Below are 25336 nucleotides of genomic sequence, written 5' to 3'. Positions count from 1 at the left end.
GAGTTACAGGCAAGAAACTACTTTTTCTGTAGTAGGGGATCTCTGTGTATAGTCATAATCTAGTGAAGAGAATAGCAAGCCCATCCCAACAACCAATCCGTCGGTGGAGGAAAAAGACAACACCACTACTGTGCAAACCGATTTCTCAACGAAGCCTGCCCAACCTGAGCGTCTGCCCTGGCATCAGAGTCCAGACAGTAGTGCTTAGCAAAGGTATGGACTGACTTCCAAGTGGCAGCCCTGCAGATGTCTGCAATGGGAACTTTACGTAGAAAAGCCGTTGTCGCTGCATTGTCCCTGGTAGAATGAGCCTTAGGCTTACCCCCTAAGGTCTTGTTAGCTTTCTGATAACATAACTGGATACAGGACACAATCCACCTCGAGATGGACTGTTTTGAGGTGGCAAGACCAGTCCTGACCGACCCATAATTGACAAACCATTGGTCTGACCTACGGTCGCTCCACCCGCTCCAGGCCGTCCTGATATCGCATTGACACTGCCTGCATCCTGTGCTGATATCCTATTGACTCCGCCCGCTTCCTGTGGTATCGTATCTGTGCCCCCGATCTCGCCTGCATCGTATTTGTGCCAGATTGTGCATTTTATCGTATTGACCCTGCTTTAATTAAGTATCTGTGCCAGACTGTGCCTCCGATCTCGCCCTGCATTGTTTTTGTTGTTGTTTGGTGCCATTTTGTTGTCCCAGCCCGTCTCTCCACCCCGCTCCCCACCGCTGCTCCCCCGTTCCCTACAGCATCACCAACCGATCCCCTCCCCACTCGCCTCCCAGCTGCTCCTCCCTCCCACTGGAACATAAGGAAAGACCCGAGGGGGTGAAGAGCTGTGACCGTCCTGACCTGGTCAGAACCGGTCGCTCCACCCGCTCCAGGCCGTCCTGATATCGCATTGACACTGCCTGCATCCTGTGCTGATATCGTATTGACTCTGCCCGCTTCCTGTGGTATCGTATTTGTGCCCCTGATCTCGCCTGCATCGTATTTGTGCCAGATTGTGCATTTCATCGTATTGACCCTGCTTTAATTAAGTATCTGTTCCAGACTGTGCCCCCGATCCCACCCTGCATTGTTTTTGTTGTTGTTTGGTGCCATTTTGTTGTCCCAGCCCGTCTCTCCACCCCGCTCCCCGCCGCTGCTCCCCCGTTCCCTACAGCATCACCGACCGATCCCCTCGCCACGCCGCTCCCGCCTCCCAGCTGCTCCTCCCTCGCTCCGCCCCCCCTCCGCTCTCCACTTAAGGCAGAGACGCATACGTGCAGCGAAAGTACCCTATGCGCGCCGAAGGCGCGCCAAAGGTAAGCCCGTCTACGCCCGTCCGCGCCTGGTCCGAGCCCAGCGCCAGACCCCCTGGCTCCCGCAGAGGCCTTCCCCCCCGCTGAACGTACGACGCCGCAACCCTCACTGCACTCAACACCGGCAGCCTCCACAACTGCCACCGAGCCGCCCCAGGACGTACCCATGGACCCTTCACCTGTCAATCCTGCAAGTTCTGCAGCATCAAGTCCCACTCTACAACCACAAACGCCAAACTGAGCTCCAACAACCACCAACTGCAGTGCATCCTGCTCAACACCCGCTCGGCCCACTGACACGCCATTGAACTATGGAACCTACTCGACACCACTTCGCCGGACATCGCCTTTCTCACGGAAACCTGGATGAACACCTCATCAGCGCCCGACATCGCCATAGCCATCCCGGACGGTTACAAGATCATCCGTCCAGTTTAGCTTCAGAAAGACGACGGCCCACCACCACCCACAACAAGTTCCCCGCAGAAGCTGGAACAGATTACCACCGACCAGCTCACCACATCTCTGAACCAAAACCCTCCCGCCACATCAAAGGACCCAAATCAAGCAGCCATCAATCTCACACAGTGGATCACCCACTGCGCTAACGAACTAGCACCCTTGAAAAACCATCCCAACAAGCCTGGAAGCAAAAAAGCCTCCTGGTTCAACGACGACCTCAAAAACTCCAAAAAGAACTGCCGCACCCTCGAGAAAGCCTGGCGAAGAAACCCAATCACAGACAACTTGACCGCCCTCAAGAACGCCACCCGCAAACACCACCAGCTAATCCGCACCACCAAGAAATCAGCATTCAAGGATAGACTAGACAACAACGCACACAACAGCAAGGAACTCTTCAACATCGTCAAAGAACTCACCAATCCCAGCGCCGGCAACAACGACATCACTCCCTCTCAAGACCTCTGTGACTCTCTAGCCTCGTTCTTCCACAGCAAGATCGCAGACATACACAACAGCTTCGGCGACCAGCCCACTCCCCTCACCACTGAACCGAAGCCCCCCACCACCACCCTCCGCGCCTGGACCCCGATCAGCACCGAAGACACCATCCGCTTGATGAACTCCATCCACTTCGGGTCGCCAACTGACCCATGCCCCCATCACATCTTCAACAAGGCAGACTCCGTCATAGCACACCAACTCCGGGACATCATCAATTGCTCCTTCAACAAACACTGCTACCTTCCCAGAAAGCTGGAAACATGCCGAGCTCAGTGCCCTCCTGAAGAAACCTACAGCTGACCCCACCGTACTTAAGAACTACCGCCCCATCTCGCTCCTCCCGTTCCCCGCCAAAGTCATCGAGAAGACAACTCGCCGCCTTCCTTGAGTCTAACACTTCCCTCGACCCCTCACAGTCCGGCTTCCGAGCCAACCACAGCACGGAGACCGCCCTTATCGCAGCCACAGACGACATCCGAACACTGCTTGACAACGGGGAAACAGCGGCCCTCATCCTCCTGGACCTCTCCGCAGCGTTCGACACGGTCTGCCACCGCACACTTGCACAACGCCTCAGGGACGTCGGGATATAAGACAAAGCATTGGAATGGATCATCTCGTTCCTCGTCGGAAGAACACAGAGAGTCCGCCTCCCCCTTTCAGATCAGAGGCCACCGAAGTCATATGCGGCGTTCCACAAGGATCATCGCTCAGCCCCACCCTCTTCAACGTCTACTTGAGTCCCCTCGCATCCATCGCACGCCAACACAACCTCAACATCACCTCCTACGCAGACGACACCCAGCTGATCCTCTCCCTCACCCAAGACACAACCACCGCCAAATCCAACCTAGACGAAGGGATGAAAGATGTAGCCGAGTGGATGTAGAACAGTCGCCTGAAACTGAACTCTGACAAGACGGAAGTCCTCATCCTAGGATCATCCCCCTCTGCCTGGGAAGACTCATGGTGGCCCCTGGCCCTAGGCAACGCACCCAAACTAACGGACCATGCTCGCAACCTGGGATTCATCCTAGACTCTTCCCTCTCAATGATAAGACAGGTCAACGCCGAAACAAGGAAGTCGGTCACCCAAGCACTCGTCACCAGCCGACTGGACTGCGGAAACACCCTCTATGCCGGAACCACAGCCAAACTGCAGAAAAGACTTCAACGCATTCAGAACGCCTCCGCTCGGCTCATCCTAGATATACCTCGCCACAACCACATATCCGGTCACCTAAGAGACCTGCACTGGCTCCCCGTCAACTAAAGAATCACTTTCCGTCTCCTCACACACGCACACAAAGCCCTCCACGACCTAGGACCCAAATACCTCAACACTCACCTGACCTTCTACACTCCCACCCGCCAACTACGACCGTCCAACCAATCCCTCGCCGCGATTCCACTTATCCGAAGATCCACCATGGAAGGAAGATCCTTCTACTACTTAGCGGCCAAGACCTGGAACTCCCTGCCCACTCACCGCCGCCTTACACAGAACCACCTCTCCTTCAGAAAGCAACTCAAAACCTGGCTGTTCGATCAGTAGCGAACCCCTCTCCCTTAAGCGCCTTGAGACCCTCTGGGTGAGTAGCGCGCTATACACATTTCTAACTTGACTTGAACTTGACTATCCAAGCAGAATTTCAACACCCTTCTGACATCCAGGGAATGTAGAGACCTTTCCGCTGGAGTGGAAGGATTTTGAAAAAATGTAGGTAAAGTTATAGTCTGATTGACATGGAAATCAGAAATCAGAAATCACCTTAGGAAGGAACTTAGGGTGAGTACGCATCACAACCCTAGCAGCATGAAATGCAGTATAAGGTTCTTGGCAACACAATGCCTGAATTTCACTCACCCTGCGGGCCGATGTAATGGCCACGAGGAAAGCCACCTTCCACGATAAATGCTGCAGTGAAGCTTTATGAATAGGTTCAAAAGGTTCCTTCATTAACCTGGACAGCACCACATTCAGCTCCCATGAAGGCGAAGGACTCGTACAGGAGGAAACACTTTCTTCAAACCTTCCAAAAAATCTTTAATCACAGGGATCTGGAAGAAGGATATATGTGAAGGGCATTTCCTATAAGCAGTTAATGCTGCAAGGTGAACCTTAATAGAATGAAAATTAAGGCCAGACTGAGCAAAATTCAAAAGGTATGGAAGAATTACATCTTCCTTGCAGGTCGTCGGATCATAGTTCTTGGAAGTGCACCAGATGCAGAACCTCTTCCATTTGTAGGCATAGGAAGTCCTAGTGGAAGGTCGCTTAGCCTCCTTGAGTATCTTCATGCAATCGTCAGGCAGATTCAGGTGTCCATTTTGCACTATCTCAGGAGCCATGCCACCAAACTCAACGATGAGAGGTTGGGGTGCACCATCTGCCCCCTGAACTTCGTGAGAAGGTCCAGCCGACATGGAAGCCGCAGGTGGGGTAGGAGAGACCTGTGAAGCAGGTCCGTGAACCACCACTGTCGGGACCACTCCGGAGCAATGAGGCTCATCCGTGCTCTGGACTGAGACAGTTTGATGAGCACTGCTGGAATCAGGAGAATGGGTGGAAAAGCGTACAGAAAGCTGTTCGACCAGCTAATCCATTGCACGTTCCCCAGGGTCCCCGGTTGGTAATACCTGGAGGCGAAGTCTCTGCATCTGTTTTCTGCGGTGGCGAACAGATCTACGTCTGGAGTGCCCCACCTGTCGAAGAGGTATCCTAGCACTTCGTCGTTTATAACCCACTCGTGGTTTTCTTGCACCAGCCTGCTGAGTGCATCCGACTGAGCATTGTGCACACCTGGCAGATGAGTAGCCGTTATCGCCAGTCCTCTGGCTAGCAGCCGGTGCCAGATCGCCTGCGCTTCCTGTGACAGTGTGCGCGATCTCGAGCCCCCCTGCTTGTTGAGGTAATACATTGTGGTCATATTGTCCGTCTGTACAAGCAAGGAGCTGGTCTGGAAGGACGGATGAAAGGCCTTCAGCGCCAAGTGAACAGCTCTGAGTTCCAGGAAATTGATGTGATACGTGGTTTCTGCCGGGGACCACGTTCCGTGGATCTGTAGATGGTCTGAATGCGCTCCCCAGCCGTGGAGAGAAGCATCCGTGACGATAGTAGAATGGAACCCCTTTGAGGAGATTCTCTGCTGAGCACCACCATCTCAGGGACTGTTGAGCGTGAAGGGACAACCGGATCTTGTTGTCCCAGCTCCCCCGCCTCTGGTCCCACTGAACCTCCAGACATTCCTGCAGCTGCCTCATGTGGAGGCGTGCGTGAGGAAGATTCAAGAGGCCATTGACCCCAGTAGAGAAGACACGGTCCTCACTGTCGTAGATGGAAAAGCTATGAGAGCCTGAGCCTTCCGAAGGATCGATAAGCGTCTCTCCTCCGAAGGAGACACGCTTGCTGAAAGAGTATCGATGGAGGCTCCCAAGTACTGTAGGCACTGGACAGGAGTCGGAACAGACTTGGACATGTTTATGTGCAACCCCAGTTGGTTCAACAGAACGGCCGTCCTGTTGAAGTGCAATTGCGCTTCCTGGAAGGTGGAGGCTTTGATCAGCCACTCGTACGGGTAGACAAACACCTTGTTCTTTCTCAGGTGCGCTGCCACCACCGCCATGCACTTTGAAAAAGTCCTGGGTGCAGACTTCAGTCAAATACAATGGGCACATGGAAGTACGCATCCTGTAGATCTATTGCGCACAGCCTGTCTCCCCTTTGTAGCTGAGGATAAATCTGGTGCAAAGACAGCATGCGAAATTTCTCCCTGCGAATCCATTTGTTTGCTTGTCGCAAATCCAGAATGGGCCTGAACTCGTTCTGGTCCTTCTTGCGCACCAGGAAGAACCGTGAGTAAAGGCCCTTTCCACTTTGAGACAAAGGGACGTCTTCGATCGCCCTTTTTCTTAACTGGGTATCGGCCTCCACTTGAAGCTCGCGCAGCTGGAACTGTCAGCGAACCGGTGGGATTGCTGGACGCGGGCTGACAAAACGAAGACTGTATCCATTGCAAACAATAGTCAGCACCCACTTGTCCGGAGTAATTTTTCTCCACTCTGCCAGGTAATTTTGTATGCTTACCCCCCACCGGAGCGGGTAACGGACGAGGGGGAAGTAGCACCTCGGGGCTTACCCCAGCAAGGCTCTTGTTTGCCGAGGAGGACTGCTGGCCTTCTACGCCCTTTTGACTCTTCTGGAAAGGCTGCCGCTGGTACTGCTGCTGCTGTTGTTGCTACTGGCCAGCTTGCCGACCTTGTCCTCGCTTCTGGGAACCATATCTCCACTGGAACGGACGGAAGAACTTCCGTTGTTCCTTTGGTTTCTCCAAACCAACGCTCTTCAATATCTCTGCTTCCGTCTTCATGCGGGCCATTTCCTCATCTGCATGCTTCCCGAAGAGCGTTGTCCCAGAGAACAGCAAATTTGCGACTCTCTGCTGCGCCTCCAGTTTGAGAGAGGTGAGGCGCAACCGGGAATGGCGTCTTAAATTAATGCCATGACAATAACCATGAGCCGCCAGAAGAGAGGCATCCCCCGCAGAGCTGATGACTTGATTGGAGACCATCATTCCCTCTTTCAATATCTCCTGGAAGTCTTCCCTCCTATCCCTCGGGAGCAGCTCGAGAAATTGTTGCAGAGATTCTCACAAAGCACGGTCATAGCGACCCAAGAGCGTTGAGGCACTCGCCGCTTTCATTGATGTGGCAGCCGTGCCGCAAACCTTCCGTCCGGCTGAATCCATCTGACAGCTCTCCTTGTCCGGAGGCACCGTAGAAGACGGAGCAGTAGCATGCTGTTTCTTGGCTGCTGTCACGATGACAGAATCCGGTACAGGATCTGACCTCAAGAACGCCGGACCAGAATCCGGGGGCCTGTACTTCTTTTGCAGCTTAGATGGAGCCAACTTCAACGAAGCCGGGGTCAGAAGCAGCTCCATGGTCGGTTCCTCCAGTCCTGGCACCAAGGGCAACAACAGGCGAGACAGATGCCGTTTGTGCAGTCTCAAATATCACAGAGGTAGAAGGTGTGGGTACTGTCAATGTGATCCCTAACTTTGCTGCCCCCCTCAGCGGCACCTCCTGAAACGTCACAAAGTCGTCCACCGGTGACACCCTCGTAGGAGAGGAATCCGATAACGTTGGAGAATACGCCCGGTCACTCAAGGCGCCCGTGTACCGGGACCGCGACCTGTCTCTCCGATGGCGGAGACGAGACCTTGTGGAGGAGCGGTGTCTACTGCGAGTGCGATCCCTTCCTCTAGACCTTGATCTAGATCTCCTGGGCTTCGACGGAGACGCCGGTCTCAGAGGAGGTGGAAGCGTAGGAGCCGGATCCTCAGGCCGAGGTGGTGGAGATCAGGGAGGCGGTGGAAGAGGAGGCAGGGGCGGTAGTAGAGGAGGAGGAGGAGGAGGAGCAGGAGGAGGACGAGGACGACAAATCGTCGCAGGTGTAGGAGGCAGCCGTGGAGGAGGCATCCTCGGAGGCAGCGGTGGAGGTGTAGGCGTCCTGGGCCTAGAAGGTGAGTAGGTTTGAGAATACTCCGAATAAGGTGACCTCACCACTCTCCTCTTCTTCTGAGAAGGTCTCAAAGAAGATGTCCTGGAGGCAGACCTCTTTTTGGACAAGCGCTTGTGCCGCCGTGACTCGCCGATTAAGAGGACAGATTGACCACTGAGGCCTGGGACACTGACCTGGTCCTTGAACGTCTCTTCGACGTCGATTTTTCCTTCCATGACCTCTTCAAATTTCTACTCCTCGACGTCGATCTTCTAGACGTCGATGAGCTCCTCGACGGCGAACGGTGGTACAGCCTCGACGGCGAACGTAGTCGCCTCCTTGACTTAGCACAACGTCGATGGTGTGTCGACGCCGGTGAAGTCCTCGACGTCGACCTCGTCCGAGGTCTCGACATCCTGCCTCTCGACGTCGAGCGGCGATGCCGCTTGGACCCAGAGCCCTGGGTCGACGGAGAGCAGAAGTCCCACCTGGTTCTACATGTCTCCTCTGCTCCAGGCCTTGGAGACGAATCTTCTCCCTGTCACGCAGGGTCCTCCTGGAGAAAGAGTGACAGATATCTCAGGAGTCAGGGACATGGGTGGAAGGGAGACAGAGTATGCATACCCTGTGGGGGTCCGATTTAGCCTTCTTCCTACCACACTCAGGGCACTTGTCGAATAAAGCTGGCAGTGTAAATGTTATATCGATTTGTATAGCGCACTAATGATTCAAGAGGGTATGCAGGCAGAATACGTGGAATAAGAAAATATATAAGAAATTGTGTATGCAGAGAGTGCAAGAAAAGGTGCAAAGAAAACATCTGCCTCCAAACTACATTTTTTTGGCTCTCAAGATGGGACTCGCTCCACTGTTGTAAATAGTTTCCATTGTCAAATGAATATAGTGTTTTGGGAGCTTTTCCCGAGGAGATATATAGTAGCAGTTTGCAACGATTCTCCATTCTTTTACGGAGTCTGTTATGTGGGCTGGTTTTGAAGTACAGCCACTGGCCTCCTCGGCAGAAGGGGTGGTCTGATGTAAAATGTGTAGACCATCTGCGACCAAGCAAAATAAATGCTCTCTTGATATAGATGGCAGCTAAGCTTATGGTAGATGACATCTATTTTTAAAATTTTGCATATTGTACAAGTAAACATATACTGATAATTCTATTGAATGTTCAGTACTGTATTACCTGCAGATTGCACATCTGTAGCCTGCAGTACTTTTCTAATAGAAGTTAGTGTAATTGGGCTTTTTGCCCATGTTGCACTTAAAAGTGGAGGCTTTAGCAGCCTGAAGTGGGGAACACGTTTTAAAGATTATTATTCTTTTTAGATGCAAGTAGGCCAACAATTTCTTTCTCGCACACCACAATACAACTGGGCAAACCCTTTGTGTAAACTTACAGTTGACGTACCAGATACCAGATGTCTAGAGCAACCGAATTGATGAATAAACTGCGAAAATATGGATTTCTCCTACACTGATTGTATGGTGATTTATTTGATTTGAGAAGCATAGCATTGACTTGCCTCTTCAGTGCACTTTTATTTTGTGGAATGCAAAGATTACATAGCAATTTTAACTATGTTCCTGTCAATGGCCGAAAATAACTGTGACAAGTAATTACTTTGTAGTGATGTTCTGTAAAACATGCATAATTATCATTTTTAAATGGGTTACTTAATGTAATTTTCAATTTAATGCGCATAATGTTTACAGAGGTGTTTGGTCGTCCCGATATGGGCAGAAGAGTGCCCATTCTATACCTTTATTGGTTTCACTATTGAATTTTTTGATCCAAAGAGCTAGTTGATACCAAACAGGGTGAAAACAAAAGTGAACCTGAAGCATCTGCTACCAATTAGTGTAGATGAAGCGTTGAAATAAAAACTGATGAAAAACAACTGTAAAGAGGGACATAATCCCATCTTTTACACTTGCTTTTTAGGCTTCATGTTTGCAACATATATCTGGTAGTTAATGCTGTGATTACAGCAAAACGATTAAGAAATTGGCATTCACTTTAACGCTCCGCAGGAATAATTACAAAATCATATGCACTTAGTTATTACAATACTGAATCATCAAAACAAGGTGATCCAAAACTACATGACCACCAGAATCAAGTCATGTGACCAACGATCTAGTAATTAACACTATTACACCATCTGGTGAATCTATCAAGCTACAATTACAATAGATTAAGGACATAAGTGTCAGAAGGGCCCCTTAACAATATCAGTACAACAAAAAAGCTGTGTATGCGTAGGTGTAAATTGTTTACAGTATTCTCTTGGCTTTTTCTCACACCCACTTGATCAAAGATGTTTCATTTTTAGTTTTCATTAAAAAAACACCCCATACAATTCGGCTAATATGGAGGGATTAACATTAGGAGATGTATCATTACGGTAACAAGTCCTAAGTGAACTAATGCCATTTTTCAGAATCGAAAATAAAACTGTGCTAATGTTTCTTGAGGAAAATACTAACCGCTATGGAATAGCTCACGCTTCATGCTTACCTGATTTTTGGCTTGTTGCAGCTTGTCTCTGTGCTGATGTGCTTCTCTGTTTGACGACAGTGCAGGGTCTGCATGCGATGGACCCACAGGCGTTGGCTATAATACAATTCATAAAACAATATTTGAAACCAATCAAACTGCAATTTCATACTATTTAAACATCAAAAGCTGCATTTCGGAAGATAAATACATTGAAAAAATGCAATGCAAATAACACTTAAGGCTGCTATATCTTCGTGGCACTAAGAAGGCGGCAACACCGTTCCCGAGCAATTATAACAAAGTGCAATTTACTATACAGTTCGAGAAGAACAGATTTGGAGAGGAGTTTGATATCATAGGCCAATGGGTAAATTGGATTATGGGACCGAAACAATTTTAATTGGCCTAGGCTACACTATTCAAAGGTCAGCAGACGAAATTAGAAATCACAGTCGGAAACCCTCCTCTCTGGCTGACAAGATCACAAATCTCCGTCTCTCTAGGCACACTTGCAGCTAGGACACCATCAGACAGGATAAAAAGAAGTGCAAAAAAACATAATAATAATAATAATAAGGCAAAAGACATTCTCTAGTTACGCGCACAGGACCTAACACAACATTACTTAATTTGTGTAGATGTGGGGCATTTCTGATGAAGCTTTGAAAGAGATCAAGACATTCCATAACGACACAGTAATTGTCCACTATTATTTTCCTAACCCAGCTACCCCTCCACGCATTTATTGACTCTGCTGTTTTTAGGTCTCACGCCTAGCGGTGCACTCCGCAGCACGAGACATTTTGTATGGGAAAAACGGGGAATCTAAGCTGACCTAGGAATCACACACGCTCGTGCGTATGCGTTTCCTTTTCAGCTACCCCATTGGCCTTAGCGTGCGTCTTAATGAAAGACTGAACGCTATTGGCCAAAGGCGGGCGCATTGCTCCGCCCACGGCCTATTGGTGTCTATTACAGGCTTGGTGCGCGTAATAGACACCAATAGGCTGTCACGTGGTTTCAATTATCGTGCCCATACAACGCGGGTTAATTGAAACCGAAACCAAGGCTCGCTGTGGTGAGCGCACACCACTCGCAGGCTTCAACATGTATCCAGACTTATGTGAATGTAAGTCAGAAATAAAGGTGCAACAGCAAAGCTGTTTATCAGTCCCACCCTGTGACTCGCCAGCGTCGGGGGCAGGTCGGTAATGAGAGGAACTGAGACAGCCGGGTGCTCTACGTACCAGGTGGCGCTGCAGGTCAGGACAGAGGTGTATTGAATCTATTGATGCATTTATGGGATGGTCTGAAGTCGATGGCTCGCAGCTACAGCGCCTACAGCTCCTCGTATCTGCTAACTTCACAAAATGCTTTCAAAAACCTACTGCCAGCTTCATCTGGCCAGCGATGTTGCATCATGATGGTAACTCAGCTCCAGGGCATTAGCGCTTGAATAATAAGGTGACGTCACCCAATGGCTGTGTGTGCGGGGGTAGTAATACTATTTACAATTTATAGCCCCTTCCGACACTTGAGACATCTATTATCGCCTAAATTGCAGGTGTTCCTAAAGAGCCAGGCCCTGGTATTCATTTCATCGACTTAGAAAGAGTGAAAGCCGAGCTGGCATCGTGGGAATTTCAGCCGAAAATCAGCAGGTTTTACACAGCTGCTTGGCTTGAACCAGTGGTTTATCCCAGTCATATATGTGAATTCATGAAGAGAGAATTTGAAAGTTGGGCCAGCATCAGGAAATATTTTCAGAACAATAGTTTATTTCTAGTTTGCTTAAAGTTAAGTCTTTCTGAGAACTAGCAGCTCCAACAGTCCTTTGTCCAAAAGCTTAACTCTGCATCCGTCACTTCTTTTGAGGTAACTTCAAGGAGACTCATTTTTCAGTTTTATAGACCCAAACTTGGAGCAACAATAGCACCAGGAACATTACACTAGGACATACTTATGTTGTGAATCACAGGATGTTGAGCAGATGGGAGGCTCGAACCTGCTTTCTCAGCTCGAAAGTTGGCAGCTCCAGCTGTATGCCACAACCTCACCCACAAGCAAGGAAGCAATGAAGCAATAGATCTTTCTTATTTATCTTATGCAATTCACAACCATTGGAAAAGCCAGTAGCTCTGGCTTGTTGTAGGCGTAATGCTACTTGTTGTGTTATATATCTGGATGAATGGGCAGATGCAGCAAAATACCAGTGGGGCAGCACACTATGCTAAATGCAGATATTTAGCTTACGTTTTGTAAAGCCAGCCCTCCCCTCTCCCCCCACAGTTGTTTGATCCCACTTAAAGCCCTGAGTAAGGGCGCGCTACATACACTGGCGTGTGACATTTCCAAATATTTTGGACAACAAGCTCCACAATGCACTTCGCCCGACTAGGTACAGACAGCCTCAAGGGAAGCTTTTGTTTATCCCACCTGTAAAACAGAGTTTTCTTAATGTCACATTACTTTGCATTTTAAGCCCAGAAGGTGAAGGCCTCAGGCAAAGCTACCTTCCTGTTCTACCTCAAAGTATTATCAGAGACCCCGGCTAGTCATGGTCACTGTGATTCCGTCCATAGCACTCGGTGTGACATTATGAACGGTGGATTGTCTGCTAATTAGACTGTGATCAGCCACTGTCGTAATATAGAGCTCAAATGTACGTAATTTAGAAGAAAAGCCAACACACTCCCAAAGAGCATCCAATTTCCCTAAAATAGTACACCAGACAACACGAGCAGCCAGACGCAGCATTCGGGAAATCGCCTAGAGGTGATCACTCGGTATGAGCATGTGAATCTGGGGACTGGATCCTGTTTTCGAACAATTGGGCTCCTAAAAAGGGTATTTCCCTTCTTATCAGACGGTTCTAGAAAGACCTTAGTTCAAGCACTCGTAATAAGTCGGTTGGATTATTGTAACAGCCTTCTTATCTCTGCGAATGAAAATGTACTTAACCAACTGCAGGTGGCCCAAAACACTGCGGCCAGACTGGTTCTCAATGCCCCCCCCCCCCCCCCCCCCCCCCCGAGAACACCATCCAGGCCGCTCCTGAAAGAACTCCATTGGCTGCCTGTGCGTCAGAGGATCGAGTTCAAGATCTGTTGCATCATACACAAGAGTCTCTTTGGATCTGGTCCCTTTTATCTAACTCAGAAATTTCAAATATATGCACCAGAACGCTTTTTGCGCTCTGGCAGTCCATTCCTTTTAAAAATACCTCTCATCAAGATAGCCAGGCAGGGTGGCCGAGCACTCTCCTATTGACATGCGACCTAACACCAGCCTTCTTTCCTTTAGGAAAGCTCTCAAAACGCATCTTTTTCGGGAGGTTTAAACTCTCACCTGCATGTCCTAAAGGCACTGTCTGACACTTACAGCGAGCAAAGTGCGGAGATACCCCTTCGGGGGTCGAGTCTTGCGCTATAGAAGAAAATAAGTAAATAAAATAAATAAATGAGGCTCTACAACTGCCAAATTGGACTCTGAAGAGGCGCACGCAAGTTGAGTTTGGTTAGAGTGGAACATGTTTAACAGAACTATCACAACCACCATTCCCATAGAGTACATAACAAACTGAATTCACTTGGCACATTGATCATATGGTTTACTAGTGACCAACTCTTAGTCATTCGTTTAATCGCCCTCCCAAGGATGAACGGCTAAGACGGCCAGCGCACACCCAACTAGACAGATCTCAACAGCAGCAGATTCACGAATCCACTGGGGTGAGTTCCTGGCTGGGGTACCTGTGACGTACTACACGTACAGCCAGTGAACAGCTACCTTCCAACGTGGGCAAGAGCATTGAGGCGAAGGTGCTCTTAAACTATGTGCACGTGCCGCATCCCTGGAATACTGGCGGGGCTCGAGGGCGGGAAGGGGGTGTGACTGCAGTAGTGCCACGCCCCTCAGAAGTCACGGCTGTGTAGAGAAGGCGGGGCGAGTGACTCACCTGGAAGGCTATAAGAGCACCTGTGGCCGACAGCAGCAAGGATTTGTTGCTCATCTGAGTGGGCAGGATTGGGAGACTGAGAACCAAGGGACCATTCCTGGGGCACGCGCTAAGGACACAAGAGCGTGGCAGGTGCAGGCTCTGCATGTGATACTACTAGCATACCAACCTCGGACAGTAGGTGCACATTGACTCCACTTCTATGTTACTACAGTTCTATGGGCTGTTTGCACAGAGGGCGGCAGAATACATTGTTGGATGCATAGTCTTGCAGGGCTTTAGGTGGGCCTGATTTCTTTGGCATACATGCCAATTTATTAAACCTGTAAAGGGATTGATTTTGAAAGCAAAATTGTGAAAATATGTTTTCCCCACTGACTTCTGTTGAGGCAGAGGCAATTTTAAGCTGGAGATAGCTAAAATAAAGCAATTTGGTTGTTTAAAAAAATCTGAAGTCTACCTCCTGAATTGGGTTTGGTGGCATGCATGCTGTTGGTATCAGACCTAATGGTAATACAAAATGAACATTAAACAAGCATTTGCACTCCAATAGGTCTCGCATTATTAAAGTTTGAGCTATTAGTGTTGCATTATTTAGCAATGCCAATAGCTCAAAATTTAATAATGCGAGACCTATTGCATTGCAAATGCTTGTTTAATGTAGGTTTGCATATTCAAAATATTACATACAACGTTAAGGAAGAGTAAATGGAGTCTGTCCCCCTTGGCTTCAATGCGGGCCTCCAGGGTATGTAAAGCATACTTTGCTGAAACATTCGGGTTTTGTAAAAAACTTTACATTTGAATTTTTTGATTAATGACAAATTGCGATATGACTTAAGAAATGAATTGTGGGTTAGTTCTTAAGTCTACTCGGTCTTTGTGTATTTAAATATATGGTTCTTGTATGGCGAGTGCCTGTAATTTGCTAACTCTGCGTAGTGAAGTCATGGTCGTTAGAAATGCGGTTTTAAGAGTGATTAATTTTAAAATTGCTTTACGGGCTGGTTTGAATGGTTCTTTAATTAACTGTGTGAGTACCACATTGAGATTCAATATGGGTGTTGGTGTATTCCTAGGTGTTGCTATTCTTTTTGCCCATTCTAGAAATATTTTGATAATTTTTGCGGTGAACAAACTTCTGCCGATGTTGCCCTGTATGTAAGTTACTATCACTGCTAAATGTAATTTATGCGAAGAATAAGTTAGGCCTTCTTCTAGCAGATGACTTAAATATCTAATCACAGTGGTTTCCCTTGCTCTTTTTTTGATTCGATTATTTCTTTGACACCAATATGTAGATCTTTCCCATTTTGAAGTGTAGCATGTTATAGTTGTTGTCTTCCTTGCTTCTCCGAGGACTGCCCCAGATTTTTCTGGTAGTCCTAAGTGACCAAATTCTATTTCTTCAGGAGCCTTACTGATAGAATTTATGTGTTTAGTTCTGGATGAAGAACTCCTCCTAAGCAGGTCTTGTAACACTGGTAGCCTTCTTATTTCTTGTGTCACCTCCATTAGGTCAAGGAACCAAGTTTGTCTTGCCCACTGTGGAGCTATGAGTACCTGTGCCTTCTGTGACTGTTTGCACTTTTCACTCTTGAAAACAGTGGTATCAAGGTACAAGCGTATGCAAATTTCCCTGACCACTTTATCGAAAACGCATTCCCTAGGAACTGAGGTTATGGATGTCTGGATGCAAAGAACTGGCATTTTGCATTTTGCGTTTTGTGGTGTTGCACCTTTTTAAGACAGTGCCCAATACCATTTGGTTCAGTTCCACCTCGAGTGAGATTGGCACTGGTCTGCTAACACATTGTCTACTCCTGATAGATGTATCACGTTATTGTTATTTGTCTTTGAATGGCCTATCTCCAGATTTGCTGTGCCATCTTTGATGGGGGAAAAAACTTTGTGCCCCCTTGTTTATGGATGTAAAACAGTGTTGCTGTATTGTCCGTTCGTATTTGTATTGATTTGTTCTACAATTGGCGTTGAAAAGCTTTTAAGGCTAAGAACACAGTTTTTAACTCCAGGAGGTTTATATATTGCACTGATTCCGGAGGACGCCATACTCCTTTCACATTGAGTTTCCCCATGTGTGCTCCCCCTCCGATATTTGAGGGGTCTGTGATAATGATCACTGCTGGAGTTGTAGTCATAAATGGTCTTCCTGCTGTAACATTTGTATTGTTCCGCCAACTCATTTCCTCTTCTATTTTTTGTGTCACAACCACTGGATCCTCCCAGCTCCTAGTTGCTTGTGACATTGACTCAGTATCCATTCTTGGATCAGTCTCATGTGAAGCCTCTCATGTGGTATTAGTGTAGACTTTTCACTGTCAGAGACTGACCCTTGTCGTATCGCAGAGGTTTCTGCGCTATAGCTTGTACTCTCTCGTCGCAAGGGAATGGTTTTCCCTGAATTGTGCTTATGTTCGTTCCTAAGAAGAGTTTGTTGTTTTGGTGTTGGCTAAGACTTCTCCATGTTTTCTGTGAATCCCAGTCTGTGCAGTACTGTTATCGCTGTTTTAATGTATTGTCTGCACTAGTCCACAGAGTTTGCGCTTACCATCCAGTCTTCTTAAGTATTTCTTTTCTTCTCAGATCTGCAGCTACAGCCAACAGGCACTTTGTGAAAACCCTTGGGGTCGATTTTAAGCCAGAATGTAGTACTTTGAATTGGTAGTGTTTTGTTTATCACAAAACTCAAAAAAGTTTTGCATTTTGAATTCAATGGAATGTGTAGAAAGGCATCCTTTAGAAATATGATTGCCATGAAATCCCCCTGTTGGGAGTGGAGGAATAACTTCTTTTAGTGTTGTCATTTAGAATTTTTGTGTTCTTATAAATTTGTTTAAGAATCAGAGGTAGAGTATAGGCCGCAGTACCTTGTCTCTTTTTGAAATGAGAAAGTATGTCGAGTAGACTCCCTGATATTTAGGTCTCGCGACCTATCAATGCGCATGCGCATTGAGCGGAGCGAGAATTCAAGTGCTCAAAATGCTCGTGAAACAAAGGTTTTTTTTCGTGCGGTTTTCTTTGAGTTCACGTGAATCACGTGACCAAACAAGCACGCGCATCAGCCTCCCTCCCTCCCTCCCTCCCTCCCTCCTAATTGCATTTTTTCACGGCCGCACAGCACATCAAAAGGCTTCTCCCAGCGTGTGCTGTGCGGCTTCTCCTCCCCTAATTATTCATGGCTGGCCGGCCGTACTTTCAGTTTCCCGGCCGCTCTTGTTTCGTGGGGCGTGCATTATCAGGTACGTGTTGGTGACGATTTACACAGAACGCTTGTTTGTACTACTTGCCACTTGCATTAAAAATAAAATTCCATTATTTCACTTTGTCTCCGTGCGTGCATTTATTTAATGTTTCTTTATTTCACCTTTCTTTCGCGATTTGCTTGTTTGGTTTATTTTCCTTCCCTCTTTGGCACGGCATGCAATCCAGCATTGAGGCAGTACCTTCAACTTTACTTCACCTTATTCAAAAATAAAGGCTCATTTCTTGGTCATTCGATTTTGTTGTTCTACTTGACTGTTAAGAGCTTTTGTGCTTGTCACATCTGCACTGGAAGTCTGTCACTTTCTCAAAAGGTTAGCCGGTGCTTATCACGCAGGGTCTGACTGTCACTTCCATTGTGTTTAGTCAACACGGGGAAGGGCCTTTGCCCACGATCTGCTACCTCCATGTAGTGTCCTACACGTGTGTGCGCATAACTCCGCATGTGTGTGATCAACAGGGCTTCTAAGCACATGAGAAGAATACTAAAGACGCTACTGGGTGAAGAGCACGGACTCACCCGCATACACTCCAAGAGGGCCACTATCACGTGGACCTAGTGCACTGGGTTAAGCAGCATATATTAGAAACCACAGATAACGACTTTTCAGCAAACTGCATTATGGGATTTGTAGTTTTGCAGTCACCATCATATACGCAATTAATTGCACGCGTACCTATTGCTTCCATGGTATTATGTATACCATGGACAAGTGAGCAGTCCTGGGTAGACATCTCCACTCCTTAATTTGTAATACATGCTCATTTTCCATCTACAATAAACCTCTGGAAAAGTCTTGTGCGCCAAAAGTTTAGCATTCCCTGGGAGCGGGCAGTAGGCTGTACCCGAGAGGTGGCTGCATCTGTTGTTTACAGAGGGCACGGTTCCAACGGGCGATGCCCTTTGAAGTCAATCAACAGAGTGTGGATTACTGCACACTGCAAATCCCCCGGCCCGTGCCGGCGCCCTAATAGCCCATCAACATACCGGCGGGAAATAAATCCATAATTTTCCAGATGTTCACAGCAGGGTGCCAATAGCCCCCGAAAGGCTAGCGCCGAGTACGAGCCTATGTTCCCTAATCCTCACAATACAGAATTAAATTGAACGACGGCATATGCGCTCTCCCCAAAACAAGTCCTATTGGAAAGACGACTCGCATTTAGCGTATGCAATGTTAATGCCGCTTTAAGAAGATATTACTTTTGGAAACTCGATTAGATCTGACACGTCCATCTCCCCCTCCCTTTCTTTTACAGAGCACATGCTTCTGAGCACCACAGGGGACGTAAAAAGAGGGGGTGGGAGGGTAAAGCACCGAGTACAGACCTATCGAAAGCAGCACAACATGAACATCCGGCGGCTTGGGGTCGAACAATAAGCCAGCCAGTCGATGGCGAACCAGCCTGAACCCGTGCTGTTCCTGACACGTTTCAGCTCCCTGCTCATGTGAAGGAGTCTTCCGGCGGCGGCAGTACAGCCACAACTCACCACCAGGCTGCAACACCCTCACATTTAACGACCATAAAATGAAGGTCACTGACAATCCCAGTGTATGTCCCGTGATTATCAGATTTTTTGTGGTCTCGATTTCTGCTGTGGATTGGGGTTGGCGCTTTTCTACCCAAAACGTGCAATCGTTTTAACTTAAGATATGTGTATATTATTGACACAGTAGTGAACTACGTAAATTAAAAAAGTGTCATTTACAATACCAATCGCTCAAACTTTCCAAATGCGAAAAGTTAAAAGTATGGGCATTGTAAATCACAAAACAAAAAAATAAAATGTCATTTAGAAAACCAATAGCTCAAACTTTCCTACTGCGAGACCTATTGGCAACGCCAGTGCTTGTTCTCTTTGGCAGGGACTCTTTCGGCCACTTGTTTTTGTAGCAGTTTTTTTTTTACTTTCTTTTGAAGATAGGTTTTCTCTTCCTTTGTGTGCGTTTTTTTTTTTGGCTGTGTTGGTGGGTGTTTCTCCAAATATGCCGTATCCATGTTGTATTATTATAGTGAGAACCAACTTGTCTTATGTCTCCTTCCTCCACTCATATTTTGCGGCTCACTGGTTTTGTGTGTGGGTGAAAGACCAACTTTAAAAATTCACTTTGGTGTTGTTGACGCCCCTCTCTATGGTAAGTTTCTTCCTACAGCTCAACGGCGAAAGGGGTGGCTCTGTAATGTTTGGAATTGCCACTGCTGTCATGCAGACTACAGCTGGCTCGTGCTTTGAAAGCTTTGGTACTGTGATCCTGTTTGAAACGCACTGCTTCTTTTAGGTCTTCTAGTTTTGTGAGAGGGTTCCCCATTCTTGGTCAGCTCCTGAAATGTAGGGCCTGTGTTTGATTTCACTGTATCATCGTCCTTTTTCATATGTTGCAGCATGCCATCAGCTGCTTTTCCAAACAAATGTTCCCTGTCGAATGGGCTGTTGATGATGTTGGCCTGTAATTCATTCTTGAATCCCGATATTCTTAGCCATGCACGGCGTCTTAAAGTTGTTCTAGTCACTAACTGTCTTGCTGCTATATTTGCAGCTTAGTGCTGACTTTAGGCGGATGTTTGCAATACCTTTTCCATCTTCAGCCAGGGCTTTTGCTCTTTGCATTTCTATTTAGTAAAGCATTTGATTTTCCTATTCTCCATTGGATGGCAGCTCCTCTTTCGAATTTTCTTTCCACCAGGTCAACTGTTTTGCTTTCTCTATCTGGTGGGGGGACAGAGGTGGTAGCAATATTTGATCTCTTCCTGGTTGTGGCTATGATCACCGAGTCCGCCACTACATTGCCCCGGACATATGCTGGGTCTTTGAAGTGGTGCTTTTACTTTTTCTGCACCATAGGAGTCACTGCCCAATAGGTTTCTGGCTCCTTAAAGCCTCTCTCCCTTGATCCATGATGCTTGGGAGAATTGAAAAATACTAGACCTTGTTTTGAGATGGTACCATGCCTCCAGTAAGAAATAGTGACTACGAAAGAACGTATTTTTGGAAAACGACCATTAAATTACTTTGGACAACTATAACGAGTTGGATTTGTGGATAACTTTACTACAGTGGATTCTTATTCTACAGACATTACTTCTGCACTGACTTGAAAATGTTCTAAATACATGATTGCATGGATTGTATTTTTTCTTATTGATGTAGAGCTCAGAGAGTAACCAATGATGTTGTTTGACAAACTCTAAACTGACATTCAGGGTTTTCTTGGGATATAGTGGTAACCGGTCCCTTTCTCTCATGGAGTTCAAGATTATTAAAATTAATTTCATATTGTTTTACCTCCAGCTGTGCGCCTGACTTTTGACCTGGTTGCCATTTTTGTAATTGTACTTATTTCGGGTCTGGGCGGCCGCAAGGGTGGTATCATTATGAATAGGGATCAAGAGGCACAAGATTTGTTCAAAAACTTAAGTTCGGGTACTTCTATTAGTGCAGCAGTAACCTCAATTAACAAAACTAAAAATGAAGGTTTACGTGCAAAATTGATCAAATTAGAGAGATTTAAGAGATTGGAACTTAATAAATGGTGGGACGCAGTTACGCTCAAACAGTATCTCACCCTTAAACGCATTCCACGTGGTCTTAGATCACAGATAGTTCCGACATATGAAGATCTAAATCCTGACCTTTTGGACCGATGGGAGAAAGAATTAACTACTAGTTCTAATAACCTCATTCAGATTTTTATAGAAAATGCAGAAAGAAAAATTGCCAAATTACTAATAGAGATTCAAACCTGTGAGGATGAAATTAAGGAATTGAACCTACCGGAAGCTACAGTTTAAAACTATACTGTACTGGATGATATTTTGATGAATCTACAGGTAGACATAAAACGTAGAAAAGCGAGGAAACAAAAACGGGACGAATAGGACTATAAGACCGGTCGTATTTTTACATTTGCACGTAGATTTGATTATTTGGGCAACAAGGAGCAGGTCTCTAAGAAGACCGCAACTCCATCAAGTTAAGAGATCCCGTCTTCCTCTAGCAGTGTGACAACTAGTGAGAATGAGGATGAGTTGACTACCGGCAAGATTCTAGATAATTCTTTTTTCCAGGAGGTCCGTCGGTTCAGGATGGGGAATCGAGAACCAGTAAGGAGATTAAGAGATAGAGGCGGGGAAAGACAAGGAGAGGGACAAGAGGAAAAAGGAAACGAAAAAACAAGAGTTGGGATGAGAACACGGTCCTGGAAATAAACCAAGAAGTGACAAATGAGATGGAGATTATCAACCTTTCTTCACATGTTCTGTCAGATAATATGATTTCATTATAGAAAAAAGGTTTGGGATTCAGTCCGACTAAGAGTATTGATTGGCACACTGCGAAGATTAATGTATATAAACTTTCGAGGTTACTTAAACTTAAAAAATATTTTTCGAATCAGGACATAGAGCGGAAATATGGTTCATCTATCACAACATTATTCAGTAACATTACTATACAGGAGGTATATGATACTAAACTTCTTCTCTCAATTACAGAGAGTGAAGATGATCCAGTTACTATGAGTGCCTTGTTAGAAGATCTGGAAATTATACAGAGTTCTTCCGTTAGCAGCAGACTCAAAACAAAATCTAAATGGGGACCCCAATTATCGGAAGGTAACATGATTGATGCTTTTTATAAAGCTGTCAATCTTGATATTGATCGACTAATTTTAAGAGAGCTTCAGGGTCCAAATATCTCCTTACCAGCTAACCTTAATAAAGAAGAGAGGTTGGCATTAAAATCTCTATCGTCTAATTCAGAACTGATCATACGTATGGCTGACAAGGGAGGCAATATTGTTTTAATGAACAAGAATGATTATAATGAAGACATTTTGTCACAACTTAAGAATAACAAATATTATGAACAGGAGTCGGTAAGTCCCCTTTTACGAGTTACTGAGACGATTAACTCTAGACTTAAGCATTGGTATGACGCCAGTGTACTAGATTATGATGAGTATGTATACTTACGAGTGGAGTTCCCTAGGGCCCCTTGTTTATATAGTCTACCCAAGATACATAAGAATCGAGAGAAACCACCGGGCAGACCCATTATTTCGGGCATCGGTGGTCCTACAGAGAGACTTTCTCAATTCATTGATGTGTTTATTAGGCCATATGTTGAGAATCTTCCATCGCATATTGAGGATACTAAACATGTGCTCAATTTGATGAGTGATGTTGCATGGGAATCTGACATGATCCTTGCAACATTGGATGTAGTTTCATTGTATTCTAATATTGATCATGTGTTGGGGATGAAAGCTATGGAGAGCTTTCTGAATAAGAGACCTGCTAAATACTTTGACCACACAAATATGATTATGGAAATAACAAAGATTGTATTGGAGAATAATATCTTCTTATTTGATGATAAGTGGTATAGACAGAAGCTTGGGACAGCGATGGTCTCCAGATTCGCTCCGTCTTTTGCTAATCTCTTCATGAGATGGTTTGAGGCGGAGTGGATCTGGGGCCCAAGGGGTGAGAAATGGATCAACCATATTTGCTATTGGGGACGATTCATTGATGATTGTCTTTTGATCTGGAGAGGGACCTTATTTGAGCTTCAAACTTTCTTCGATTATCTGAACACTAATGAAAACTGCTTCTCTGTGAAGAATTTTGTACAATTTATTTTACAAGCTGAAACGGTGGCCACATTTTTGGCTACTTTTTAGACTAACCGTAGTAACCATAAATTCATCTGCTACAGTAATATCACACGTAAAAAAATGATTACCTTATGTTTGACATAAAAACATAATTCTTAATTATGATCTACTAAAACACTGCTCAGATGAAAACTTAAAAGCACATTACTGAGTCATGGTAATAATCGTTCAGATTGAATTTTGAATTTTATGTCAAATACTGAGCCATGGTATTCACCAGGAGAACCACTTAGTGCCAGGTGCCAGTTGACTTCTATATCAGAGGAAATCATTTGATCCACAGAGGTGGTGTGGGCAGGAGTGATTGGGCAGAAATGAGCACACAACTACAAACCTACTGAGTGACAGAAACACATAGGTGTGTCATGCAATAGGAATAGCGTCTTCACCAGTGGTTGCCTCGCAACTATGCTCTGTAGTGTATAAAACGTTAACGTTTTATCTTCCTAGTTGTTATCCTATCAATCTAAATGAAGAAAATGTGATGATGGGAAGTTGAGTGTGGAAGATTTACTAAGGTTCCATTCTGCAGAGATCCCGTAACACCAAGTACGCTGAATCCAACCCTCTTTCTTGAGACAGCAGTAGCGGACTGTATTATTACCCTTGTTCCTTGCTATGCTGCAGGTATCCGTGCTGAAGAACCTGCCGGAGGAACATCTTAGGCTGCAAAAAGATTGAACTGACTGTAAAGCAATATAGATTTCCCCAGTGGAGTTTGCACAACAGACCGCCTTATTCTCAAGAAGCTAAGTAACGTTTTGTCAAAAGAAAGAGTATTTTTCGTACCCAAAGCTACATTTTTAGTTGCGTTGTTGTGTCGTGAACTTTGAAGCACCTTTGATGGGAATTATAAACAATTAGATCATTGTAGCATTCTAGACTACACAATCTGGTTTTGCTGGAACTCTGCACTGTTATCACTCTGGTGCTCATGAATCGATGCAAGACTCATGGTTGGAAACCAACAGTGAATGCTGGAGTCTGGGACACAGTTTTGATCCTCTTTAGTAGAGTTAAAGATGACAAGTTTTTTTTTTACTATGTCAGGTACTGCATTATGCTCCTTTCCGTTCAACAATCTGCTTATCTTAAATGCGACAACAAGTGTAGAAGAAAAGTAACTCCTTGCAATGTAGTGAAGAGTAGACCGATGGAAGGGGCTCCATATCATTTTCACTGTGATGGCAGGGTGATAAGAAAACTCTAAAATCTAATCATAGAACCTACGTGCAGTCCCTTTGATACCTAAAAGACAACAATCATTTTTGCTCGTGTCCTTTTTTTATAGTTGGTTTTGACTTATTTTATTCCATCCAGTTTCGAGGAGCAACCAACTTTCAAAACTATCCTGAAAACAATGCACATTTTGGTGATTTAGGGGAATCACAAGGGTAAAAGGACGCAATCAGAAAGTACATTCATAGCTATTAATATTACTGCATGCACTGGTCGTGGTTTAGAAACTTTCACAAATAGTTCTCGACTAATCTGCCACTTTCAATACAGTTTATCATTAGACCATCATCGACCTCTTCAAAGGGTGGGTAGGTTCTGGGGACTAAGTCTTAACTGGTTAAAGATCAAAATAAAACATTCAACTCTCCAGCTCAGTCACCTTACAATTCGGCGTTCCTAAAGAAACAATTTTGGCTCCAAAACTCCTCTGTCTCCACCTTGAACCCTTTATGGCCGTTCTGAAAAAATCAGGGTTTTCATACCAACAGCATTCTCATGACAGCTTTAGTTCAAGATATGGTCCCCTGTTTACAGCACATATCTTACCACGTTGCTCCAGAGCATTCAAGATTGTATTACTAGTCACCATTTGAAAGTCAACCCTCTGAAACTGAGATTCTCTTAATTTTTTATTCACACTGCCACAACCAGCTCTATCCTGGTTTGATTTAATGTTGTGGATCAAAATCATTTAATAATTTACTGAAAATCATGAGGCATTACATTAGACAAAGGAGAACATCTAATCACAGCTAAGAGTGCACATTTTCAAATGATATTATTGTGGGGCTCATCAAAGAGCTGAAGAAATCTAACCAATTCACTTTTTAACTAAAAGACCTACAATGGCTCACCTCTGCACGCCAGGATCATCATCAAGATCAGCTG

The 25336-nt window shown here is 45.8% G+C and overlaps 1 protein-coding gene across 9 annotated transcripts in view; it reads right to left on the bottom strand.

The window, feature by feature from the left end:
• The window catches only part of CSNK1G3 (casein kinase 1 gamma 3), a 443408-nt gene that overhangs the window by 81828 nt on the left and 336244 nt on the right, over window positions 1–25336 (bottom strand). For all 9 annotated transcript variants that reach the window (XM_086961092.1, XM_086961090.1, XM_086961093.1 and 6 more), the window contains exon 10: window positions 10310–10405. In XM_086961092.1, the coding sequence (XP_086817218.1) occupies window positions 10310–10405 (96 nt within the window). The remainder of the gene's footprint in view (window positions 1–10309; window positions 10406–25336) is intronic.

This window comes from Lissotriton vulgaris, chromosome 3_1 (assembly GCF_964263255.1).
Source record: "Lissotriton vulgaris chromosome 3_1, aLisVul1.2, whole genome shotgun sequence".
Classification (NCBI taxonomy): Eukaryota; Metazoa; Chordata; class Amphibia; order Caudata; family Salamandridae; genus Lissotriton; species Lissotriton vulgaris.
This window is presented reverse-complemented; position numbering and strand designations above follow the sequence as displayed.